The sequence below is a fragment of the Myxocyprinus asiaticus genome, chromosome 6 (assembly GCF_019703515.2).
Source record: "Myxocyprinus asiaticus isolate MX2 ecotype Aquarium Trade chromosome 6, UBuf_Myxa_2, whole genome shotgun sequence".
Classification (NCBI taxonomy): domain Eukaryota; kingdom Metazoa; phylum Chordata; class Actinopteri; order Cypriniformes; family Catostomidae; genus Myxocyprinus; species Myxocyprinus asiaticus.
The window spans coordinates 44,316,330-44,342,272 of record NC_059349.1 but is presented as its reverse complement, the minus strand read 5'-3'; the positions used below and the strand labels follow the sequence as shown (position 1 = coordinate 44,342,272).

The window sequence follows — 25,943 nt, the reverse complement described above, 5'->3', positions numbered from 1 at the left end:
TGTTAACAAGCTCAACAAGTGTTAACGACACTTAAGGAGGGAACAATGGCAGGACAGAAAGAAACCCCCACAAATGCCAGGACCAACCTGGACTAGAGAAAAACATATAGGCACTTTTTGAAGAAAACAGGATATTGCTGTGTATGTGAGAGTAAGTAGGAAAGAGGGTAAGCAGGAAAGGGAAGAGGAATAAGGAAAGAGGAAGACAGTACTAAGGTGACCCTCATGTTACTTTGCTTTTTGTAAGGGTTACGGTAGTTTACCCATAAATGAAATTCTGTCATCATTTACTCACCCTCATGTCATTCCAAACTTGTGTGACTTTCTCTCTTCTGCTGAATACAAATGGAGATGTCAGGCAGAATGTTATGGACTGACAGACTCACCTTTCAGTTTCATTGTATCTTTTTTCCATCCAATGAAAGTGAATGGTAGCTGAGGGTGTCGGTGCATAAAATTCTGACTAACATGCAGGCCTGAAAGGTTTGAGGGTGAGTAAATGATGACAGAATTTTCATTGTCTTCATTGGTGAACTATCCCTGTAAGATTGTTTCCAGACTGGAGCCAAGACAGGACAAAACTGCCCCCGGACAAGGATCATTTGTTTGAAGACAGGAATGTGAAGGTTTTGGACAGGGAGGACAGATGCTTTGAGGGAGAACATAAAGAGGCCATCGAAGTGAAACTGGAACAGACATCTCTGAACAAAGCTGTGACATCTCTTGCCATATACAGACCTTTCATCGTTACCATGACAGTTTTGCCCCAATTCACATATTCCACACACCAATTCGCAAGTTTTAAGATAGTGATATGATTAAAGAAATAGTTATGAAAATTCTGTCTTCATCTGACTACTCACCCTCATGTCACTCAATTTCATTTTTTTGTGTGGAATGCAAAGGGAGTAGAATGTCAGACTGCTCTTTTGCTTACAATGAAAGTAAATTGGGGCCAGAGGCTGTCATGCTCCAGAATGGACAAAAATAATATAGAAGTAGTCCATACTACTTGTGCATTATATTTCAAGTCTTCTTAAGCCATACGCTATGTTCCACAATAAAAGAAAAATGGAGGATGACTAAATGATGAACTGTCCCTTTAAGGAATGTTCTGGGTCAATACAAGTTAAGCTCCATCGACAGCATTTGTAGCATAATGTTGATTACCACAGAAGAAAACTTTGGCTTATCCCTTTTTTTATTTAAAAAAAAAAGAAAAAAAAAGCACAAATCATGGTTACAGTAAGGCACTTACAATGGAAGTTTCAAAAGTGTAGCCAAAAGACGTAAACATTATATGTGTTTACATGATTTTAGTGTGATAACATCGCTTACTAACCTTATTTGTGTAAAGTTATAGTCAATATTACAACTTTATTGTCATGAGGGCTTAACACCGGTAATCCTAGTAAGCAATTTTATCACACTAAAATCATGTTAACACTTAGAATGTTTACTTGATATGGATATATTTTTGAAACAGTGAGAATTTTAATGTTTATGGACTGGCCCCATTCACTTCCATTGTAAGTGCCTTGCCGTATAACCACGATTCTTGCTTTTCTTTCTTTTCTTTTTTTTTTCTTTTCTTTTCTTTTTTTATAAATAAGGGACAAAATTATTTTCTGTGGTAACTATTATTATACCACAAAGGCTGTTGATTGATGTTGACTTCCACTGAACCCAGAACATTCCTTTAAATGCTGTGTAAATTTCTCTATTGAAACGGCTTCAATCCAGATGCACCTGTACTATACAAACGTAAAATCAAAAGTTTTGTTATATTTACAGTCTTAACCATAAGTGTGTCTCAAACATAGGACATAAATATCTTCATATTCACAAAGGCCAAAAAACATTTAAATACTTGCTCACTTCTCATGAACTTACTCCTGCTAGTTAAATACATTTTCTGCTTGAACATCTTTGTTCAGATATGGAGAAATGACCTCTCTCTCTCTCTCTCTCTCTCTCTCTCTCTCTCCTCTCTCTCTCTCTCTCTCTCTCTCTCTCAGAATGAAATATGTTCTCCAGATGTGTGTCTGTTTTCCTGGTAACGTCAGAACTGTTGGCCTACTGTCAGCGTAAGCTCCGTCTACGGTTGCTCCATAAATGTCCTCATTGAGAGAGGAAACCCTTCCTGCGTTTACTGCTGTGAGAATGACAACATGTCAATCACATCCATTCTACAAACAAAGACTCACGCAAGCCCTTTTCCTCTCGTGAATCTGTGTCTGTGAGTTTTCTCATTAGAGCTGTCTGAAGTTAACTTTTTAATGCTAAATACAAGTACACGCTCACAACTGTCCAGAACTGTTTTCACCCTCTTGTAGAATTAAAAATGTTTTTGTTATGCTAAAATATTGAGTCTATGTTCATGTCTGTATGTGCATGTGCGACTTTGCCTTTTTGCATGTATAGATAATATATTTTCTCATAAAATGAAACTAGGTCTATAAATACATGTGTACCTGAATCCACTCTCTGGTGGAGTCCTCTGATGGTGTCCAGCCATTTTCAGGGTAATGCAGTCTGGAGCGCAGTGGAGACCAGCTGGGATTATACTGGGATGATGCAGTGATTCTATCATCTGTGATATCACCACTCTCCATCCCTAAAGGAGACATACATTCACCTACACACACACACACACACACACACACACACACACACACACACACACACACACACAAATAATGTTTTATTAATATTTCAGCACAGCCATGATCAAATTTGCAGTGAATGCATCACAGCATAAACAGAAAACAATGTTGAAGCAACTAAAAAGGAAAAGAAACACAGATCTGAATGTCGATGGGTTTGTCTGTTGTAAAAAACAAACAAACAAACAAACAAACAAACAAACAAACAAACAAACAAAAAAACAAAACAATAGAAGTCTATGGAATGTCCCCATTTAAAAGTAAATGTGCGTGTATGACTTAGATCTGCTCTCTTCTCTCAACAGGAAGTTAAAGTAAGTATTTCATGTTTGGGTCCAGATGCAGTGACCCTTAAAGTTACCAACCTGCCCTGTATGGCACTGGGATAAGGATGAATTATAAGCCATAAACCCAGTAGCGGTTTTAACCACCAAGCAATTGCGTGGGGCCCCGGACATCGGGGGCCCTCGCCCCGGTAGGAAAGCTCAGCAAAAACCACTTGAGGGGTGACATGCTGTTCTGGGTACATGCACGAATACGCTGTTGTCTGCGGTCTCAGAGCAGTACACGAAGCCGCCGGGTTTGGGTCAGTAGGACTTTAGGTTCGGGTTTGTAATTTATGAAAAACAATATACAGGCCTTCCGAACTTGTTTCGCCCATGCGCTCTCGCTCACAGACACATGCGAACGGATGAGGGGCCGTTCACACTGAATGTATTTTTGCGTGCGTCTACCCTGTTTTTCGCCCTTGACTGCTGCATCACGTCTCGCTGTTTTTTCAGTCTCAAACCGGACAGGAACATTTTTAGACACTGTGTCAAGTTAAAAAGAACTTCAGGTTTCAAAAAAACACGTCGAGACAACTGGATTCTGTTTCAGTTGTTGCGTTGCATCTAGATTGTTTTTAGCGCAGGTGTCACTACGATTTAACATTCTGAACAAGTTCAGGCTGCAAAGAGGTCACTGTTACAATGTTTAACATGATTCCAGATTATTCTGCACCATGCAAAGCTTCAGCGCTTGATAAACGTCAATTTTTCCCCCCTGCTGCTTTAGTGTTCTAAGGGGCCGTAGTGCCTTGTATGTTTACTGTTACAGTACCTACGATGCTTACATAAAATACAGCCTTATGCAACATGGTGAACAATACCCTGCAGCATCAGAATATAAGCTCCAGGTGAAAGTAAAGTAAATAAAATAGAAATATATTACTATTGTATACAACATATCCTCATAGTAATAGTAATATTACTGTATCATATTATAATGACAAACTGGACAACAATAAATAATTGTTGGGTTATAATATTAATATATATATATATATATATATGTAACAATGGAATTCCAAAATGTTACTGGGTGGAGTAGTTTTGCACACCTTGTTCACACACACACACACACACAAAAGTGTTTTGTAAATTTACATGTAGGTACAGTAAATATAGCTTTTTTTTATCACTGTATTGTGGGAAAACTGGAAAACATGCATTAATTATCTTTAACAAGAATTTAAAATTTTAAAAAGATCTAAAACCAATTTTGTCATTTTTTAAGCAAAATTTTTCTAAATGGGGCCCCAGGTTGGTCGGTTGCTTGGGGCCTCAAAGATTGTAAACCCGCCCCTGCATAAACCTCACTACACTTTATTACACACCTGAACTCACACGCATGCAGTTTTATGAATTGAAGCTGTGCTGGGTTCAGGTCTCAAAGGATCTTGGTTGTTCTCTCAGTGCCATCAGCACATTATTGCTAACTGTCTCAGTTAGTGTGTGAAACTTGAAAGATGGGTTTAATATAAGTCCCAGACTCACTGAGCTGAGAGAGCAGAAATATCAGAAGAGTTTATTTTCATCCACATCTTTGATTACCCACATATGTTATATTTATTACACATTTTGCTGCAAAATTGACAATAATTTCAATTTTTTCATATAATGAAAAGTAAAAATGTCCTTGATTTTTGTAGATATATTCGAACTTTCGGAAGTCAAAGCAACTCATGAAACTAAGCTGCAGAAATGTTCGATTAACATATAACCGCCAACAATTACACATCAACAACTGCCCAAAACAGCATGTGTAAGCATTAGCCAATCACAACGGAGGTCATTTACATATAGGAGTCTTAAAGGAATAGTTAAGCACAATTGAATTGTGGCATAATATTGATTACCACAAAAATGAATTTGGACTGATCCCTCCTTTTCTTTATAAAAAGCTAAATTCTGGGTTCCAGTAAGGCACTTACAATGGAAGTGAATTGGGCCAATCCGTAAACATTAAAATACTCACTATTTCAAAAGTATAGCCACAAGACATAAACAATATGTTGGTTGCACTTTACTTTACCGTACATGCACTTTCAGTATACTTACAGTGTACTTATCCAAGAAAGTACTGAGTAATATAAGGTAATGTACTTAATATGGGTTAAGGTTAGGGTTAGGGTTAGGTTAAGGGTTAGTACCTAGTAATTACTATAGTTGTTGTAATTATATACAGTAGTACGTAAATGTAGAACAGTACTGTAAAATAAAGTGCTACCAATATGTGTTAACATGATTTTAGTGTGATAAAATCTCTTACTAACCTTTTCTGTGCAAAGTTATAGCCAATTTTACAACTTCATTGCAATGAAGATGTAATGTCAACAAACCCCAAAACGACTGTAAAAATGACGATTTAAACAACTTTACAGCTCAAATAATATATTCGTTTTTACAGAAGAATTAATGTGTGCTTTTATAAAATTATAAACTTCACATTTCTGCCTTTAAACCCTCCAAAGTTTACCCCATTCACTTCTGTTATAAATGTCTCACTGTAACTTCGATTTTGGCTTCTTCTTCTTTTCTTTTCTTTTTCTAGTGGAAATAAAAAATTTTTTTGATAATCAACATTATGTCACATATGCTGTTGATTGAGCTTAACTTGTACTGAACCCAGAATATTCCTTTAAAGAAGAGTAGCAAAGCGGTCTATTTGATTCTAAAGCCATTTTAACACTGCAACATTTTTTACACAGAAGCTGAAGTGGCATTTATGTGTATTTAAGCAGACTGTTTAATTCTGCTCAGAGGTGGCATAAATGCATTTATGGGGTATGAAACTTGGGGCTGTGGTGGGTCACAGCAGGCATAATTTAGTGTGGCTTTTTTGCGGCATTGCGTCTTTACACAGAATTTTGAGCAGGCACAAAGCAGCCTTAACTCGGCTGTGTAAGACACCTGAAGTGTCAGAAAGAACATGGAAAAAGTGTAAAGGTTTATTGCGTTTTGAATCCATAAAACCTTGACTAACTTTATATGTACACTTCAGGAAAAATAAATTAAAACTATTATTAGACACACATAGGATATAAATTGTTGGATATGATCACTAACCCTGGTGCTGCTGGGGCCGCTCTGAGCCGTTTCGGATGCTGTAATTGGCTGAAAAGCCCTCCTTGGTGATGGCATTGTCTGTGTGGATGCTGAGAGAGAGAATGCCAGTGTATGAGATCACACTGCCTGGTTGTCTGGAACCACAGTACCGACCAATATGAGGCCCAACTGAGAAAGAGAGAGAAAGCAATTCAATTCCCAATTCATTCAAAATACTCTATGGGTTTGCACTAATCAACCTTTAATCATTCAGAACAATTCTAATTCTAATATCCGTAAGATCTTAAATGGTTGAGTTTGTGTGTGTGTCTGCTAAAAAGTTTCCTATTGCTCTCAGCATAAAGTCTTACCAATCAGCACTGTTTTTACATTTAAGTTCCTCTTTTTTTTGTCTCTACCTGTAGGATATCCATCCCATATCTCCAGATAGTCAAATCTGCAAACGGCCCCTACAGGTGGACTTGTATCCGGTTCCATATCAAAGCTCTGAAAATCTAGAAGGATCTCTGCCATCTTGGGTGCGAAGATGATGAAGGTGCACTCCAAGTTGTTTGGGTACTTATCAGGGAAACCAGGAGTTTGGATCACCCCATGTGGCGCAGTGAAATTTCTGGAACATTCAGTTCCTGCTCAGAATGTAAAATTACAGTTTTAAGTTACATAATGTTTTTAAATCACTTATGTATTCATACACAATATTTTTAGTGAGTAAATCATTTGGTAGCAGTTTATAAAAAAAATATCAGTTGCTTATAAATATATTGCTTAAAGGGATAGTTCACCCATAAAGGAAAATTCTCTTATCATTTACTCACCCTCATGTCATCCCAGATGTGTATGACTTTCTTTCTTCTGCTGAACACAGCTCTGTAGGTCCATACAACGCAAGTGAATGGTGGCAAGAACTCAAAAAAGCATATAAAGGCAGCATAAAAGTAAACCACGTGACTCCACTTGTTAAATCCATATCTCCAAAAGTGATAGGATAAGTGTGGGTAAGAAACAGATTAATAATTAAGTTCTTTTTTACTATAAATTCTCCTCGTTGTCCAGTAGGTGGTGATATACACAAAGAATGCGAATTACCAAAAATATAAGAAGAAGAATGAGGAAGTGAAAATGGAGATTTATAATAAAAAAGGATTAAATATTGATCTGTTTCTTACCCACACTTATCATATCGCTTCTGAAGACATTGATTTAACCACTAGAGTCATATGGATTACATTTATGATACCTTTATGTGCTTTGTGGACCTTCAAAATTCTGGCCATCATTCACTTGCATTGAATGGACCAACAGAGCTGAAATATTCTTCTAATAACCTTTGTTTGTGTTCTGCAGAAGATAGAAAGTCATACACATCTGGGATGGCATGAGGGTGAGAAAATGATGAGAGAATTTTCATTTTTGGGTGAACTAATGGATGAGTCCCTCTTTGTCTCAGTGTTATTGTTTGTGTATTATAATGTTTTAAAGTCTTTGACTGTGTGTGTGATGTGTATTTATTGGTGTGTGTGTTTATGAGTACCTGTGCGGTGTATTTCATAGCGGATGCTGAATCCGGCTCCTGCGCTTTCATAGTCGGAGGTAAATTTGATGAGTAGAGAGTCTCCACTAGAGATGATCGGAGATGGGGCAATTTTGCCGCAGAACCTCCCGAGAGATACAGCTTTCTCATACGCACCATCAAACACCTGAACAAAATCATACCTAGACACAAACACAAACACAAACACACACACACACACACACACACACACAAACACAAACACACATACACACACAGACAGACAATTGAAATTAGGATTGTTTATACAGTCTATTCAAATTCTGTAAAATAAAGTAATTAGCTATTCTAATAACAGTGTTCTGTTTTGTAATGGAAAATGTAACATATATACACACATAGACTGTACATACATAAATACATACATACATAGGTATGTATGTGCTTAATCTATATATAATAATAAACTGTATAATACAATTGTTATAATTTAAAAATATATTAAAACCTAAATTATATAATGATATATAATAATAGTAATAATAATATATAATATAATAAAAATACACCTTATAATCCGTTGTATTTAAATAATTGTAACCACAGTTATAATACATTTTAATATTCACCTATTCATATTTACACAGAAAAGATTACAAATTAATGAAAGATTACATTTCATGTGCAATACAGTTGTGTAACCATAAATAGGTAGATATTATAACGTATTATAACTGTGGTTACAAATATTAATGAAACAAAACAAAGGATTACAATGTGTAATATATGGCATAACCAATATATTTATAATGCACTTAAAACAACATTATAGTTCATTACATATACAGTCTTCATATAAAATGCTGCTGAAAACTCTGATCCTCCCTCCTCCTCCTATCACCCTACGGTAACTTTTGGATAACTCAATTTGGATCATTTTGATGACTTGTATAGCATCAGATCTTTCAAAACCATCTGTAACATGAGGCATTTCCTGTCGACCTGACACTGGTTTTACACACAGCCCCCCACAGAGTATATTCACGCTCTCTTGCTCTCCTGTAACCCAAGACACTGACGGTCAGTGTGACCTCTGACCTCTCACCACAATGTGAACCTCTGTGTGAGCTGAAGCATGCTTCATGCCTATCTGAATTGTCCCTGTCCTCTGGACTCACACTAAAATCTGATGATCAGTATTTTAATTAAACGATCACAAAAATAAGTCAGGAAGATATCTTGTAGCATGACGTGTAGAATTCTGGATAAATAAAAAATTAGTCGATTAATTAACTCTTTTGATTTAATTAACTGGAAAATACAGAATTACTGAGGTTCTGGGTTGATGACAGGTCAGGTTCAGTATTCCGGAATTCATACTTTTATACTGCTATTTGACATCATCCATAATTTCAAACACAGAATTAGGGCCACCATGATGAATCAGTCTACTCTGTAAATGTATCATACACTCACACCCCCCACACACAATCACACTCTTTGAATTTTCGTTTAGTTTCTGTTGTTTTTCTGTCAATTTCATCTGTCCAGTTAATTTTTGACTTACTTTAGAATGATCCAAGGTGCAGTAAATTTATGTTATTAATGAGGAGATACTCAAATAAGCCACATTTGGTTTCAAATATCTCCTGCACATATTTCTCGTCTGCTGTGTATTCTTGTATTGTTTCATTTTCATGGCACCAAACAAACCAGCCAACCAACAAACAAACAAACACATACACAAACAAGCAATAATGCATGCATTTGTTACAGTCAGAGAGAGTTCAGAGGGGTTTTTATCTGATAAGAGGAAGAGACAGATTCAACCAATTTCTACAAAAGCAGAAACTCATCAGCACAAAGTTTGGTTTTGGATCAAAAATATCCTACTATTGAGAAACCACAGAATGAGGATGCGAAAGCTTCTGATATTGTGACTTATCGAGAGTAAAACAATTAATAAATGAAACTGTGTTTGCAGCTGATCCCCCTCAGCAGTTTTCACCATCGGGACAGCAATCGTCCTCACGGTCGTTCCCTTTCGGGTGGCCATTGCGGGCCTCCCTTTAATCCCAGGCCCTAGTGTGGCTGTACTACCTGCACTGCCTGTAGTTACGCCACTGGTCAAGATTATGATCAAATAACAACAGAAAACATTTGACAACAGTGGTATAATCAATTGTGCTTCTTTAGTTCAGATCAAGAAAAAAACCCTCTATTTTTCAGGCTGGTCCAGGTAATGGGCATTCTCGAGTCTGTATATAAAAGGTAGTTGGCTCATTTACCTGTAAGGCGGGACCTCTTTTATACATCCGTATATTGGGCATTCCAATTTCCTCTGTTCATTTTAATTTTAAGTGCTCTGTCTCCAGGGTTGGGGAGTAACGGAATACATGTAACGGGATTACGTATTTAAAATACAAAATATAAGTAACTGTATTCCACTGCAGTTACAATTTAAATCATTGGTAATTAGAATACAGTTACATTCAAAAAGTATTTTGATTACTGAAGAGATTACTTTGCATTTTATTGTCATTTGTTTCATTTAATATTTAGTCCTTTCAGATGGAAAACATTTATACATATAAATGATGCAATCAAAAGTGCATTTGAACAGCGGTGAAACACTTTCTTATGATGTGTTACATTCATACGAGCAGACAGAGAAGTAAGTTTGAAGTTTGGAGCAGAAGAAATAGAAATAAAACTTGTTTAAATTGTCAGCTTTTCGCTAAGCTAAAATGCTATTTCTAGCCATTTTACATGGACATGATATTTTGGATCATATTTTCTTTTTTTCTAGTAAGACCTTTGATATTAGGGCAAAAATCATATTCTTGATAATAAATTTTTTATTGTTTTCCTGTAAAAATATCAAAAAATCCTTAAAACAAGATCAATTTGATTTTTCTTGTTTTAGAAACAACACTGCATAAGATATTTAGGTTTTTCAGAGAATGTATTTATAACGTGTATTTTGTCTTACTGTACTGGCAGAGTTTTTATAGTCAAAACAAGTGAAAACAATCGACCAGTGCTGAAGAAGTAATCCAAAGTATTTAGAATATGTTACTGACCTTGAGTAATCTAATGGAATACGTTACAAATTACATTTTACAGCATGTATTCTGTAATCTGTAGTGGAATACATTTCAAAAGTAACCCTCCCAACCCTGTCTGTCTCAGGCTAAATAGTACCCATAGCTGACCATTATTCTTGTTGAATAGCAATGTTCTGTTTACTGTCTACTAGTGGAAGGATGGCATTAAATGATTTTACTTAAAAAATTACATTTTCTTTAACTCTACAGACCTGGCGGTACATCCAAAAGATGATTATTTATATCTTCAGCTTTAGTGTGTCAATAGGAAATATAAATGTTAGACTCCCAAACATTACTTTTGCAAATAGAAAATATTAAAATAGAAGAACAGGGAGCCCTGCAACAGATGTCATGGCCACCACAAAGCCCCCCACTGATCATCGTGTCAGTCTGAGATTACATAAAGAGACAGAAGCAATTGAGACTAAATAAATAAATAGAAGAACTGTGGTGAATTCTCCAAGAGGCTTGGAACATCCTATCTACCAACAACCAAGAAAAACTGTGTCCAGGTGTACCTAGGAGAATTGGTGCTGTTTTAAAGCCAAAGGTGGTCACACCGAATATTGATTTAGCTTTTTTATGTTTACTGGACATTGTATAACATTAATTGATAAATGAAAACTATTTATGACATTATTTTTGAAGACATCCTCACTATGCAACATTTTTCCACAAGTGCCTAAAACTTTTGCACAGTGCTGTAAGTCAGGCATATGTGGTATAGTTTGACAGCTTAGAATCTGAACTTTTCATACATAACCACCACTTCTGCACTTATGTTACATAAAATAACAAAAGAAAGCCTGAAAACATTCGCTTTGTAAATCAGCACCACCTAGAGGTCATGTGGTAGAAATATGAATATAAATATAAAAGTCTTTAAAATAGACAAATCATATAACAAATGAAAGCTAGGCGAAAAGTAAAAAAGGAATGCGACTGTATAGTTTATTTTGTTGTCCTAATACCACAGTTCAAAAGATTTTCAAAAGAATCACAAAGTGAAATATGATTTCTGTAAGACATCAAATACACATGTCTCCTTTATGCACTGATCACTGCTGCTGCAAGCCCCAAATAGCTAAAAACTTTAGATCTGCTTTTACCTTAGGCAGTGTGAATAATCCAGTGTTATAGCTTAGATGTCCATAACAAAATGTGAAAAAGAATTAGCATGCTAAATAAATCATCGGAAATAAATGTTAACGACTATTGATGATAAAATGTTATACATCATCACAAAAGGGAGAATCTCAATTTAGACACCTAGATTGAGCTTCTAGTCCACTCAGAGGCCGAGATATTTGATGAAACAATGAGGTTGGTGTATGAACTGAAAATTGGACTGACTGTCTATGGACAAGCACATCTGTGAGGGCTAAAATGCATTCAAGCATCACCTACATTTCAGATCTGCATATTGTGATGGAAGCTGATAAAGTAAAAATGTACTTTTTGTTTTATAAAAATGTTTTTTGCTGCCATCTAGTGGAATAAAATAAGACTTTTTGGAGGGAGATTGAGGGAACAGAACCAGAATTACATGCTTACAAATTTAGGACAACAACAACAAAATGTTTTTAATTTTTTGCCATTTTTTATTTTCCTGATCAATGGCTGTGCCGAACACCCCCCCCCCCAAAAAATGCGCATGTGTGATTTTCCGCAGTTTGAGTCCACTTGTGAAAATGTTCCTATTTTGTATTTTTCATAAATGTTATCATTTATTTTTCATTAAAAATGATATTATCCGCATAATATTATGAGTGAAACATTTGTGCAAAACCCAATGATATAATCATGGTCCTACATGTGAATTTTTACAGAGCATCTTGTGAAAGTGCTTTAATAAAAGATCACGAAATTGTGTGGAATAATTGTTTTTATTTTTTATCCCCTTTTCTCCCAATTTGGATTGCCCAATTCCCACTACTTAGTAGGTCCTCGTGGTGGTGCGGTTACTCACCTCAATCCAGATGGCAGAGGACAAGTCTCAGTTGCCTAATTCCCAATGCGCTCTAAGTCCTTGTGTTGGCGTAGTGACTCGCCTCAATCCGGGCGGCGGAGGATGAATCTCAGTTGCCTTCGCGTCTGAGACCGTCAACCCACGCATCTTATCACGTGGCTTGTTGAGCGTGTTACCGAGGAGACATAGTGCTTGTGGAGGCTTCACGCCATCCACACACAACTCACCACGCGCCCCACTGAGAGCGAACCACATTATCGCAACCATGAGGAGGTTACCCCATGTGACTCTACCCACCCTAGCAACCGGGCCACTTTGGTTGCTTAGGAGTCCTGGCTGGAGTCACTCAGGACACCATGGATTCGAACTTGCGAACTCCAGGGGTGGTAGTCAGTGTCTTTACTCGCTGAGCTACCCAGGCCCCCTATATTTCTTATATTATGTCATACATTTTTCAAAATCACAAAGAGGGGTAATCACTAGTACGCAAGCAACAGCGAGAGAGAAGTAGACTATTTTATTTATATGAAGTTTTTTTGCACCTGCATTCCAATCTATATCTTGATGTAATCTTTCCTCATGACCACGCAGCGTGTTTTCATCAGCGGAATGGGAGTGTGACAACACTCGAGCTGCGCGTGCAAGCCGTTAGTGCATCACAAGCCAATCAACTATTTAGCCCTTTTCGGTCAATCGCACCTGCAAAATTAAAAAACTTTGTTCCCAGGTTTTCTTCATACTTTGAATTTTTGAACCCCACGATGTGGGTTTATGTTTTCTCTTTTAATCGTTTAATGTAAGTTTGAGTGTGACCATGATTTTGTTTAGCCTCCCATTCAGCTCATGAAAACATGCTGTGTGATCATGAGGAAGGATTACATGTGTGGCATTTCATATAAATAAATGAGTCTGCTCCCCTCTCGCTGTTGCTGGCATGCCAGTGATTACCCCTCTGCTTGCCACAGGATGCCGACCCCTGTTATACAATATTGTTTATGAATAATTGGAGTCTTTTTTTAATTTGGGGGGTTTTGATGAGACCAATTTTGTCAATTAGTCCACAGTATGTGTAAATGGTGAGCTTTTAAATTTGAGTGTGAAAAATTGCAGGTGGCAGCCCAAAAATGCTCCAGATTTGTAGAGTTTAATGAACATTTGTGCCCAATAATGCACTTCAGCCATGACTATATTCACAATATACTGTAGCACGGCCCCTTATAACTTATTACTTAAAGAGATAGTAACTTTAAAAACAAAAAACAGGCTGAAAATCTACTAATGTGCTAATGCTATTGTTAAGACTAGATTATTACCTTTTCTAAATAAAATCTGAGTGGTGTTTCCCCATGCAAAACATGGGTGTTGTGTGTGGTTAGAGGTTACCAGGGCATTACTAAGCAGTTACTAGGGTGTTCTAAATGTTTTAAATTTGTTGCTAGGGTGTTCTGGATGAGGAACCCGAGTCCTAATTATGGCTCGGGTCCCTCATTCAGTACCCTCAGTAAGATCATGTTTTATTGTCCACCAGGTAAAATTCACTTTGAAAAGTAATAGCACATCTGTCCTCAACAAATCACATGATTTGAGGTATCATTTATGTCTGCTGCACAAACAGTGTGAGATGAGCTACAAACTGAAGTTTAATGCCTTAGGTTTAGGGGTTTGTTCAAGTATGAGCAATAGTAAAGCTGATGCTTGCCTCTGTGTGTGAAAGAACGTGTAAGGGAGTACTGTTAAGAAGGCGGAGAGAGAGAAAGAGTGAGTGTCATTAATGATTAATATGTGCAGCATTACTAAAGCATTCCCACACAACAAAGCCATTAATGCTGAAAATAATTTGAAAGCCACACAAGTGTGTGTAAAAGGGGTTGATAAGAATCTATTTTCATTAATTATGCAGGAAATTACTTGTGTTTTATCTCTTAGAAAACACATCATAAAACGACAAGCAAATCTGTTAGAAAACTACAAACTGCATCTCTCTCTTTACATGGTTAACGGATATTTCACCCAAAAATGCTGTCATCGCTTACTCATCCTCTTGTTGTTCCAAACTCGTAGGACACAAAAGGAGATATTAGGCAGCATGTTAGCCTCTTAGTCACCATTCACTTTCATTGTATGGAAAAAGGTGCAATGAAATTGAATGGTGACTGAGGTTAACATTTTGCCTAACATCTCCTTTTGTGTTCTACAGTAGACAGAAAGTCATATGGTTTGGAACAACATGAGAGTTAGAGAAGGACATCATTTTAATTTTTGGATGACCTATCTCTTTAAGTGAAGGATGTAGATTGAATGTTTGTGTGTGTGTGTTGTGTGTACGACAGGAACATGTGTGACTGATTTCACACTAATTACATTATTGTCTGGGGCCAGAGGCATGTGCCGACCAGACCCATCTCTCTGACACCCCCTTAGATAAGACAAGAATGCACTACACACACACAACCACACACACTGACCCTCTGAAACAAATCACACCTGAGTTAAATAAACTGAAACTAACATAACACAATCCCGCATCAGACAAAACAAAGTGTCACACCAGGACTCCACTCCAAAACATCTGATCTCTCAGCCTAGGTGTGGTACTTTGCATCTGGTTCATCTCAACTAATTTGGCGGATTATTGTACAGCTTTTGTGTCTAGATATAAATGATCGAGCTTTATCAATGAGAGCTAATTACCATAATTACAATATGACAACTCTAAGCTGTTCATGTCCTGGCATGCAGAAATTATTTGTCTCTATGGCAACGCTTGTCGCCATAATTGATCCATGTGCAGCTTTGTTGTCGATGACAGCAAAATAATCACTACCTTAATTCACCTCTATATTCTCTTGCAAAATATTTAAGAAAAAGAAAGAGCTCCAGGTAACACTAGCTATAATACAATGGCATATCAAACACAAATGTACAGTTTTTCATGTGCAATTCGACATCAAAGTCAAAGTCAAGTCTATTTACTTACTTAATGCACATTTTTGGTATTACTGTGCACAGATCATCAGTGCATGTTATTATGGATAAAAAAAAATAAAAAAATTGTCTTCATAATCTTTTATCAAAATGTACCTGTTCCGCCTCTCAAGGAACTTTCCTTTTCGACTGAGATCACAAATTCCTCTTACTGTTCATCCCCTCCTGGCTTCATTATGGTATGTAACACCCACTTTTTACTATCAAATCAGATCCAATCAGTCCCAGGCTACATTTTTTCTCAAGAATATCCTGTTTCGTTTGGAAATCCGTAAGACTGTGGAAGAGCGTTTCATGTTGACTTGACTGTTGAAACCACTGCTATTTTCTTTTCACATGACATCAAGTTAAGTGCTTGAAGTCAAAGCTTTCATAAAATTCTGAGTTTCCAACTCGACAAAGACATGAACATTTTTTACAAGTATGAAACTTGTAATTACAGTCATTCTGACATTCAGACCTCCTCAAAGGGCAACCAGGCAAATCTTGAGAAACATCAATAGGCAACTGCTTTGAACATCTACTCTGTAACAAAACATGTTACAATAAAAGCCTGTTAGATCGTCCAAAGTGTTTGTTCTCTGCAGGAAAGCGCAGGAAGGAATGTATACTGTATTTGCGGATATCTCCTGGACGTTTCCGCAGGGTTGGTTTAAAATGTTCACCAGAAACTCTGCAGATTTGCCAGAGCTAAAAAACTAAAGTCCGTCCAAAAACAACACATAGGCATCTGGTCCATGTTAGAGTGAAGTTCTGATTAACCTTTCAGCTCCGAGACTCATGAAAGTTCGTCCAAAACACTCCCATCATTCCATAGCACGCATTAACATTTATGCTGGCAGCGGGCTTTAGCAGGCTTTAGTTGTGTATATTGAAAACATTTAATCCCAGTGAATGTTTCTGAATGGACAGAAACGTTCTGGAACTCTCTTGAATTAAGGGAGAACAAAATAATAGTCATAGTTATAGTTTAATGCTAAGCTTAGGGAGAGTATGGATGTATGGAATAGTCTAACTAATCATCCGACTGTATGTATATATCGAAGTTGGAGATAGACTACAATAGGGCTAAAGGCACACCTTAAGGAATTTTTTTTTTTTTTTTCTGTTCAAAAAGTATAGCAAGACTGAAAAAAGAAATGTTTTTATTTTTTTTATGCAGGATGGAGCAACATAATTAGTATGAAAATAAATATTAACGAAAGTTTTTTTTTTATAAAAAAATATTTTTTTAATTCTTCTTCTTTTTTTTTTTAAAGGTGGCGAGGGAGCCTTTTGGTGTAAAAGGCCCCCAGGGGGGTTAAAGTGATATCGTCTAAATTGGGACAATAGTTACAGAGTAAATTTGTCAACTACTTTTTTGTCAAAAGGAAAATGCTTTTTTGAGTAACAAATTAAGATGATACTTATTCAAAATAAGCACTTCAGAAAAGGGTGCACCATTTTCTGTTCATTTCAATTACATACAATTACATACAACAATTGGCCTTTCATAAAATCTCAAGTGTTCTACAAACAAATGAATCTCCATTGTAATTGGATCAGTCAATCCCCACAATGCCCACTTTGAACATCTTTCATAACAAATCTATTCGGCCCACTGAAGAAAAACAATGTGTTTTATGGGAGGCCTTTGACCCTTGCAACAGGGGGGCTTTTTACCCCCAAAACTATCCTTCCAGTTACTGGATCTTGAACAAAACTGAAAATGATTAATAAGTATTTTGCCTAAAAATAAATGTGACTATTTCAGGGATTCTCATTAGCTACGTAAACTTGCAAAATTGTAAAAATGATTCAATATTTGATCAAATTACTTTAAAATCAAACTTTAGACATTGCACGTGATGACCTCATGGATCAGGAACATTTTGCAGTGTAAAGTGACAAACAGGTGTTAACTAAAATGTTGTAGTTTTTTTTGTTGTTTAGTGTTTTGGGAGAAAATAAAATCAGAAGTGCACTTTACCCCATGGGGCCTTTAGCCCCATTGTACCCTATATGTCCATATCTATATGTATCTCTTTCCGACAGGTTTGTGTATTTCTTGTAAGTGAGACAGACAAGCGTTGAAGCTTTAAAATGTCTCTGTTACAAACTAGATAAACATCTTGAATCTTGGCCAGTACATTTAAAATCCAAGGCAAACACATACAGAGTGATTATTCCTGAGCTGAGACTGGTATGCAATTAACAAGTGAAGACCTCCAGAGGACAGAGTATATACTGTATATGTTCCAACAAAATCTTGTAATGGCCTGATTCATCATAGAATAAGACCTCAAATTATTGTCTTTGTACAGTTTTGATTTCTGCCACTTTTTTGAAGACTATGTTTGGAATGGAATGCTAGTGTACTGCTTACTGCATACTGTATAGTATTTAGTGTATACTGCCTACTATTTTTCTAAAGCTTGAACCATTTTAAAGCTTCAAAGAGTAATATGCGACACTGTTATTAAAGACCACCTTAAATTACATGTTTAATTCAGTGGCGTTCAGTTATCATTTTGGCAGTCTAATCAAATGGGTAAAGAAAGCTTGTTAAAAATCATGGCAAATGTTAATAATAGTTAATTCATCACACTGAATATGCAAGGTCGAGGTGAGTGCATTGTGGTTCCACCTCTGGTTGAGAGCACTGGTTGCAAATATGTAAATGTGCTCTGGTTGTAAATATGTAAATATAGTAAATAATCCGGGTACATTATTCCATGCATAAGAAATTTTCTATACTGTGCACATTATGCATACTGCATATACTTCAAAAATAGCTTGAGCAGTATGGTAGTATGCCATTCAGAAAATACCCTAACTCTCTCCACCTCTATATCAATCTCTCACACATACACACAAACTGATCAAGATGGACTGATCAACCCAAGATGGACCACCAAAGCAGGTCAATCAGCAGAAAGGACTTTCATTGGTCCCTTGGCACTGAAATCCAACCCAATAGTAAAGCAGCCCTGTGTGACTGACAGCTGTTGATTTACGCCCTATTTACGAGCTGTTTAATGACAGAGAGAAAGTCATCAAACCATTCTCATTTATGAGATTTGGTTAACTGAACCACTGAAATGAGCCACAAGGCAATAACAAGCTCAGACTCCAACCTCATTATAATTTAATGTCATTGTCTTTCAGCTTCATCATTAGGAAAACAATCAGCTTAATTACTCATGAGAAGCTGAGGCCTCATCAATCTTCTGAAAATGAAACCATAGAGTTTCGACTCCTCCCATTTTTCACATTCTCAAAGATTTTCTCTTGGGGAAAAAACATAGAGGTTTGCTTTCAAACCAGGTAGAACCATTATGTACAATGTCTGTGATTCATGATGCCTCAGTTTTCTCCTGGACATGAAGGACGGTGTACTTACTTGCACTCCCGGCTCTCCAGATCAAAGTGAGGGTTGAAGTTGATGAGGATCCTCTGTTGAGGCTCCGGCGCCTGGATCAGCCAGGTACACTGCTGGTTCACCGGGTATCCAGACGGGTAACCGGGCGAGGTCACATATCCGGCGCTGTTGATTGTGATTATCGAACCACAGGGACTTTCTAAAAACCAGAAAGGCACATATATTGTTTAAAAAATAACCAAACTGATAACTGTTAGTCACTTAACATTACATGCATCCCAGATATTCGTGTCAAACTAACCCGATAACCTGACACCCATAATGTCACCCATAATGCACTCTAATCTTACATGCTGTTTGACAGATCATCGATTCAGGATCAATGTCTCTGAGCTGACAGAACAGCCCATTTGATTTGCTGTATAGGGTAAATTCAGGTAATTTGGGCCACAGTGATCTCAATGGCAAAAACTGGCTCAATTTACCTGAATTCACCCTGCATGGGTGTGCAGATGTGGTGTGGTGGGTAGATATGCCAGTGTGTCTGGGTGTTTGAGTCTGATAACACACACACACCCAACACTCTCCCTCTCTCTCTCTCTCTCTCTCTCTCTCTCTTACACACACACATGTTGGTGCAGCTATCCTTATGAGGACTCTCCATAGACATAATGATTTTTATACTGTACGAACTATAGACCCTACCCCTAAACCTAACCCTCACAAAAAACTTTCTGCATTTTTACATTTTCAAAAAACAAAACAAAAATAAAACCCAACATTTAGTATGTTTTTTAAGCAATTTGAATTATGGGGACACTAGAAATTTCCTCATAAACCACATTTATAGCAAAATACTCTTGTAATTACCAGTTTGTAACCTAAGTTCGTAAACCACCCAAACCCGCCCACACACACACACACACACACACACACACACACACACACACACACACACACACACACACACACACACACACACACAAACACACACACACTGAGACTGACTAAATCTCTCTCAGTGCACCCTCATACATTGACCCAATATAGACTAATCTGCTCGTCTTACAATAATAATGTATGAGTAAATAAATAAATAATACATAACCAATTTTTTTCTTCTGAAATCACTTTAAAAATGTGTTGTCAAATGTGCTATACACCAGTGGTTCTCAACAAGGGGGTCGGGACCCACTAGGGGTCCTCAGCACACTTCTAGGGGGGCCTCAAGATCTCTTAAAATGATTTAAAATATGATAATTATAATTTTTAATATAATTATTATAATTCAACTTACTGAAAATGTTAAAAATATGTAATAACTCCCTTCAACAGCTTGCTTTTTATGAAGAACATACAGTTCTAGACATTTCTGGAATCACAAGTTTTAAGGAAATATCTTATAATATAAATATCTAACAGCCTACATGGGGGGGTTGCCTTCGAATATTTTCTCCGACAATGGGGGGCCTTGGAGTCAAAAAGGTTGAGAACCACTGCTATACACTCTAAAAGGTACCTTAAGGAGCTATTAAAATTTGTTTTGTTGTTGTAACGTATTCAGGTTGATTCAGATATGTTATATATTTTTTATTTGAATAAAACCTGTTAATGTAGATGTTACCACATGAGGCTCATTTTTACAGGATTTTCCAGTATAAATAAATAAATGACTTACAATAAAATATTTTCAAATATCTAGGCTAAACCATCTGGTTTTATTTTTACTGAAGTCAAATATATTAGTGAACCTGACCATTACTGTAGGTTAGACACCAACGAAAGTCATTTCTAATGGTAATATCAATTATGCATAGCCCCAACTGCACATTTTCACTTTTTACAGTGTAGAAACATTGCGTAGGCTACTTATGTACAGCCACATATTATGTCGCTTTTTGCGTAATGACATGTCCCTCTCTTAATTACTGCTTCTTTCTGTTTTCCCCTCTGAAACAGCAGCCAGCAGGTGACCAGCCTCTGCAATAACGGGCCAAAGCAATAAACGCTCACAGAGCACCTCTAATGTTCGCTGCGCAACGATGTTCGGAACTGAAAAATACACCAATGACCAACTCACCCGTTAGAGCGCGAACCACGGACAATCCCGTTAAAGTCACCAACAGCAAACACCAATACATTCTCAAACAAATCAGTCTGTTCAAATATATCCTCTGGATTTTGGTAGTTTGGAGTCTGGAGAAAGCGCGTCAGCCGGAGCACATTCTGTCACTCAGACCCAGCGAACTGTCGTCTCCTCTTCCATACGATGGTGCTGAACAAAACTCCTCATCCTCAGAACGGAAAATGGGTATTCTCAAACAGCCAGTGCTGTCTAGTTGCTATAAGTCTTGAGGGACTTGACAGCGCGTCCTCGTTGGCAGCTTCTGCTCGCGAGCGCTCGGGTCACTGCCTTTAAATAACTGATTTCCGTCCTCTCTGTCACTAGTGGGTATATTTAGTAGCTTCTCATTGGCGTGAAGGTTTCAGCATCCGATCTGAAGACTGTGGGTCTCATAACTCTGGGCGCACACACGCTGCACTGGTTGCGCGTTCCTCCCGTACCTCCTCCTCGAGAGAGAATGGCCAAGACTGGAGACGAGCAAACCCTCTAACCCCTTCAAGGCAGAGACGCGCTGTCTCTCTGCCAGCCAGACACGAAGACTGTGGGCCAAACCAAAGAGACTTTGGGCTCATTTGCGTGGGAGCAATATGCTGAAACAAGATGTTCCTCAAAGTACCCAATTAGCGCAAGGAGGAAAGTAAAAATGATGTGGTCTTGGGAAGTTTGCCATCGCAAACACTTGTTTTTAGTTGTTAAACATATAACGCACGTAAATAATTGGCTGCTGTGATGGTTTTGTAAGCTTAAAGGAATGTTCCAGGTTCAAATACAAGTTAAGCTTAATCGACAGCCTTTTTGAGGCATAATGTTGATTACCACAAAAATAATTTCGGTTACAACGCGGCGCTTACAATGGAAGTGAATGGGGCCAGGGCATAAACATTCAAATACACATCGTTTCGAAAGTATAGCCACAAGACATTATACGTGTCAACATGATTTTAGTGTGATAAAATCGCTTACTAATTTTATCAGTGTAAAATTATAGGCTATCCAATATAACAACTTCGCTGTCATGACAACGCAGGGGCGTAGATTCCAGGGGGGATGAAGGGATGTAACCCCGTCAATAATCAAAACAAGCAAGAACAAATCCCTCAGTATTTATACCATGATCAATGGAAATATGTAAATGCTCCACGTTGTAACCCCCTCAAAGTTCAAGCGAAATCTACGCCCTTGCGACTACGTAATATTGTCACCGTAACGCCCTAACGCCAGTAAGTCACTGATTTTATCATACTAAAATCATGTTAACGTGTAAAATGTTTACATCTTGTGGCTATACTTTTGAAACTATGTGTATTTCAGTGTTTATAGACTGGCCCCATTCACTTCCATTGTAAGTGCCTTGGTGTAACCACGATTTTTAAATGAGGGATGAGTCAAAATAATTTTTTGGGTAATCAGCATTAAGCCACAAATGCTGTCAGTTGAGCTTAACTTGTATTGAACCTCTCTTTAATGCGAGGGGCTCACATTGCACAGGAATTGAAGTAGATCTTTGCACATTGTAATAAGGATTCGAAGCACGCCAACTCCATGAATCTGTTTCTCTGGCTTGTGACACAGTGACATAAAAATGTGTAGCACGTAGTCACTTTCAGCGCTCAGAGGCGCACCAGTGCAGCCAGCGCTGCAATCTGATCATCCACTGGGAGAGAGAGAGGGAGGAGAGAGGCAAAATATTTTTCAGAGCAGTCTGCTCACGGAGGTACCATTGTATGGATGTTTCACAGAGTAATACCCCTAGTGTGATGGGTGAAGAACATGAAGTAAGCTGACAGTGGCTATTAAGGACTTCAGCAAGTGGCACTGACCATCATCTCATCTCTAACCCTTTGCAATTTAAAAGAATAGTTCACCCAAAAATGAAAGATTTGTTTTCAAGACGAGTAATCTTCATGTCACTCCAAAACCATATGAAATGTATTCTTCCGTGGAACACAAAAGGAGATACTTTTAGTAATGTTTACATTGCTCTTTCAAAAAGGACAGAAAGCACCATATACGACTTGTGTGCTACATTATTAGTCTTCTGAATCTATACTATAGATTTGTGTGAGGACCAAACTAAACTTCGTAAAGTTCTTATTTACAAAAAATGCACTTTCTTCTTTACCATAGCTCTTAAATATTATTTTCGCTTTCGTATATTCAAACTTAGCGCTTGAAGATGGGCCACACTATTGGTTCTTGCATGTCTCTGGCTCCCTAATTTCTGCAAAAATGTATTTTTTTGTGTTCTAGAAAGAAAGAACATCAAAGGGTTTTGAACACAATGAGAATGAGTAAATTATAACAGAATTTACATTCGCTCAATATCCTGCTGCAGGCACTGATTGTTCTAAGCCCTAGGTGATAATTAATCAAATAATTATCTTAAGATAATTGAGCAGTTAATGAAATCAAATTTCAAGACATAGACATGCCTCTGAACTCGAGTTAAAATTCCATTAACCAATCAGAAGACACGAAGGACATACCCTTACGAAAAGTACCATGGTGGTATCATGTTAGTGATAGGTCTAATACAAATTAAGCTCAGTCGACAGCATTTGTGGCATATTACAAAAATACATTTTGACTTGCCCCTCCTTTTCTTTAAAAAAGGAAAAAATCTGGGTTCCAGTGAGGCACTTACAATGAAAGTGAATGGGGCCAATCCTTAAATGTTTAAATACTCACTGTTTCAAAAGTATAGCCACAAGACGTAAACAATATGCATGTTAACATGATTTTAGTGTGATAAAATCTCTTACAAACATTTTCTGTGTAAAGTTATCTGTAAAGTAAAGTTATCAGTGTAACCTCGACTTTTGCATTTTTAAAGAAAAGGACGGACAAGTCGAAATTATCTTTTGTGGTAAACTACATTATGCCACAAATGCTGTCGATTGAGCTTAACTTGTATCAAACCCGGAATATTCCTTTAACATGACTTTGATATATACTATGGTACTGAATGATCACCATATCCATGTACCATGGTATTTACATGGTACTCCAAGGTACTTCAAAGAATACCATGATATTGCTGTTGTACCATTATCAGAAATTAAGTTTTCCATCAAGGGGCAATATTTGATTGAGCAGTGAGTGGTGGTGGCATAGTGGGCTAAAGCACATAACTGGTAATCAGAAGGTTGCTGGTTCAATCCCCACAGCCACCACCATTGTGTCCTTGAGCAAGGCACTTAACTCAAGGTTGCTCCAGGGGTATTGTCCCTGTAATAAGTACACTGTAAGTCGCTTTGGATAAAAGCATCTGCCAAAATGCATAAATGTAATTTTCTAACCATGCAAAATATGACATATGAAGTCACTGTTTTATGTCAAATACTACAATAAAATCACTTGATTAAAATACATGTTCAATCTGAATAATCAGATAATCTGTTACGTATACATTTAAATGAACATGAAATAATTTGATGCGATAATTAGTATAGAGGCCTAGAATAGAATTTTGAGAAATACTGTATATCCGATGTTACAAATTAGAAATAGAGGAATTTATTAGTGGGCATTTTTTTTTTAATTCAATTTTGGGGGCATTTTTGTCACTTTTAGTGACATTTTTGCCCTGAGCCCTTGTTAACTTCTGACCCTGTGTGGTACATGTCCAAACAACCATGGTACCTTTTTTTTTAGTACAACCCAATTCCAAAAGATTTGGGACAGTATGAAAAATGCTAATAAAAACAAAAAGGAGTGATTTGAAAATTATATTCACCCTTTGCTATATTGAAAGCACCACATCTACACATTATATGATGGTTTTTTTTTTGTAATGTACAGTAATTTCAAATCAGATGATTGCAACACACTCCAAAAAAGTTGAGACAGGGGCAGCTTAAGACTAATAACAATTTGACGAGTTGAAATAACAAGGTGATGTGAAACAGGAGATATTAAACAGGTGAGGCATTCATGTCATAGTATATAAGGAGTCTCCAAAAACAGCCTAGTCCTTCAAGAACAAGGATCATTCGAGACTTGTCAATTTGCCAACAGATGCTTCAGCAAATAATCCAGCACTTTGAGAACAATGTTCACCAAAGACATATTGGAAGGATTTTGGGCATTTCTCCCTCTACAGTGCACAATATAGTTAAAAGATTCAAGGAATCTGGTCAAATCTTGGTGCGTAAAGGGCAAGACGAAAACCATTTCTGAATGTGTGTGATCTCTGATCCCTCAGACGTCAACGTCTTAAACAACATCATTCATCTGTAATGGATATCATGAACATGGGCTTGGGATTATTTTAGTAACCTTTGTTAGTCAAAACCACTCGCTGCTGCATCCATAGGTGCAAGTTAAGACTTTACTATGCAAAGCAGAAGCCCTACATCAACACACACGCTGCTGACTTCTCTGGGCTCAGTCTCATCTTAGATGGAAAGTAGAACAGTGGAACTGTGTTTTTTTGGTCCAACGAGTCCACATTTCAAATAGTTTTTGAGAAACACAGCCATCGTGTTCTCCAGGCCAAAGAGGAAAAGGAGCATCCACGCTGTTATCAGGGTCAGGTCCAAAAGCCAGTGTCTGTATGGGCCAGGGGTGTGTCAGTGCCCATGGCATGGGTAACTCTCACATCTGTGAGGGCACCATTAATGCAGACAGATATGTACAAATTTTGGAGCAACATATACTGCCATCCAGCACCATCTTGTCCAGGGACGTCCCTCCATTTTCCTGCAGGACAACTTCAAACCACATACTGGCTGAATAAGCAGAGAGTGCGGGTGCTTGATTGGCCTGCCTGCAGTCCTGACCATCTCCAGTTGAGAATGTTTAGTGCATTATGAAGCACACAACATGG

General features: G+C 37.4%; 1 protein-coding gene across 1 annotated transcript in view; it reads right to left on the bottom strand.

Annotated features, from left to right (window-relative positions):
• The window catches only part of LOC127443125 (neuropilin-1a-like), a 36,824-nt gene extending 15,239 nt beyond the window's left edge, over positions 1-21,585 (bottom strand). Inside the window, exons 1-6 of the mRNA XM_051701649.1 lie at positions 21,071-21,585; positions 19,012-19,189; positions 7,587-7,768; positions 6,454-6,681; positions 6,056-6,223; positions 2,475-2,638 (exon numbers count right to left, since the gene is read on the bottom strand). Coding sequence (XP_051557609.1) covers positions 2,475-2,638; positions 6,056-6,223; positions 6,454-6,681; positions 7,587-7,768; positions 19,012-19,189; positions 21,071-21,131 — 981 coding nt within the window. The 5' untranslated portion in view covers positions 21,132-21,585. The remainder of the gene's footprint in view (positions 1-2,474; positions 2,639-6,055; positions 6,224-6,453; positions 6,682-7,586; positions 7,769-19,011; positions 19,190-21,070) is intronic.
• Positions 21,586-25,943: the final 4,358 nt, after the last annotated feature.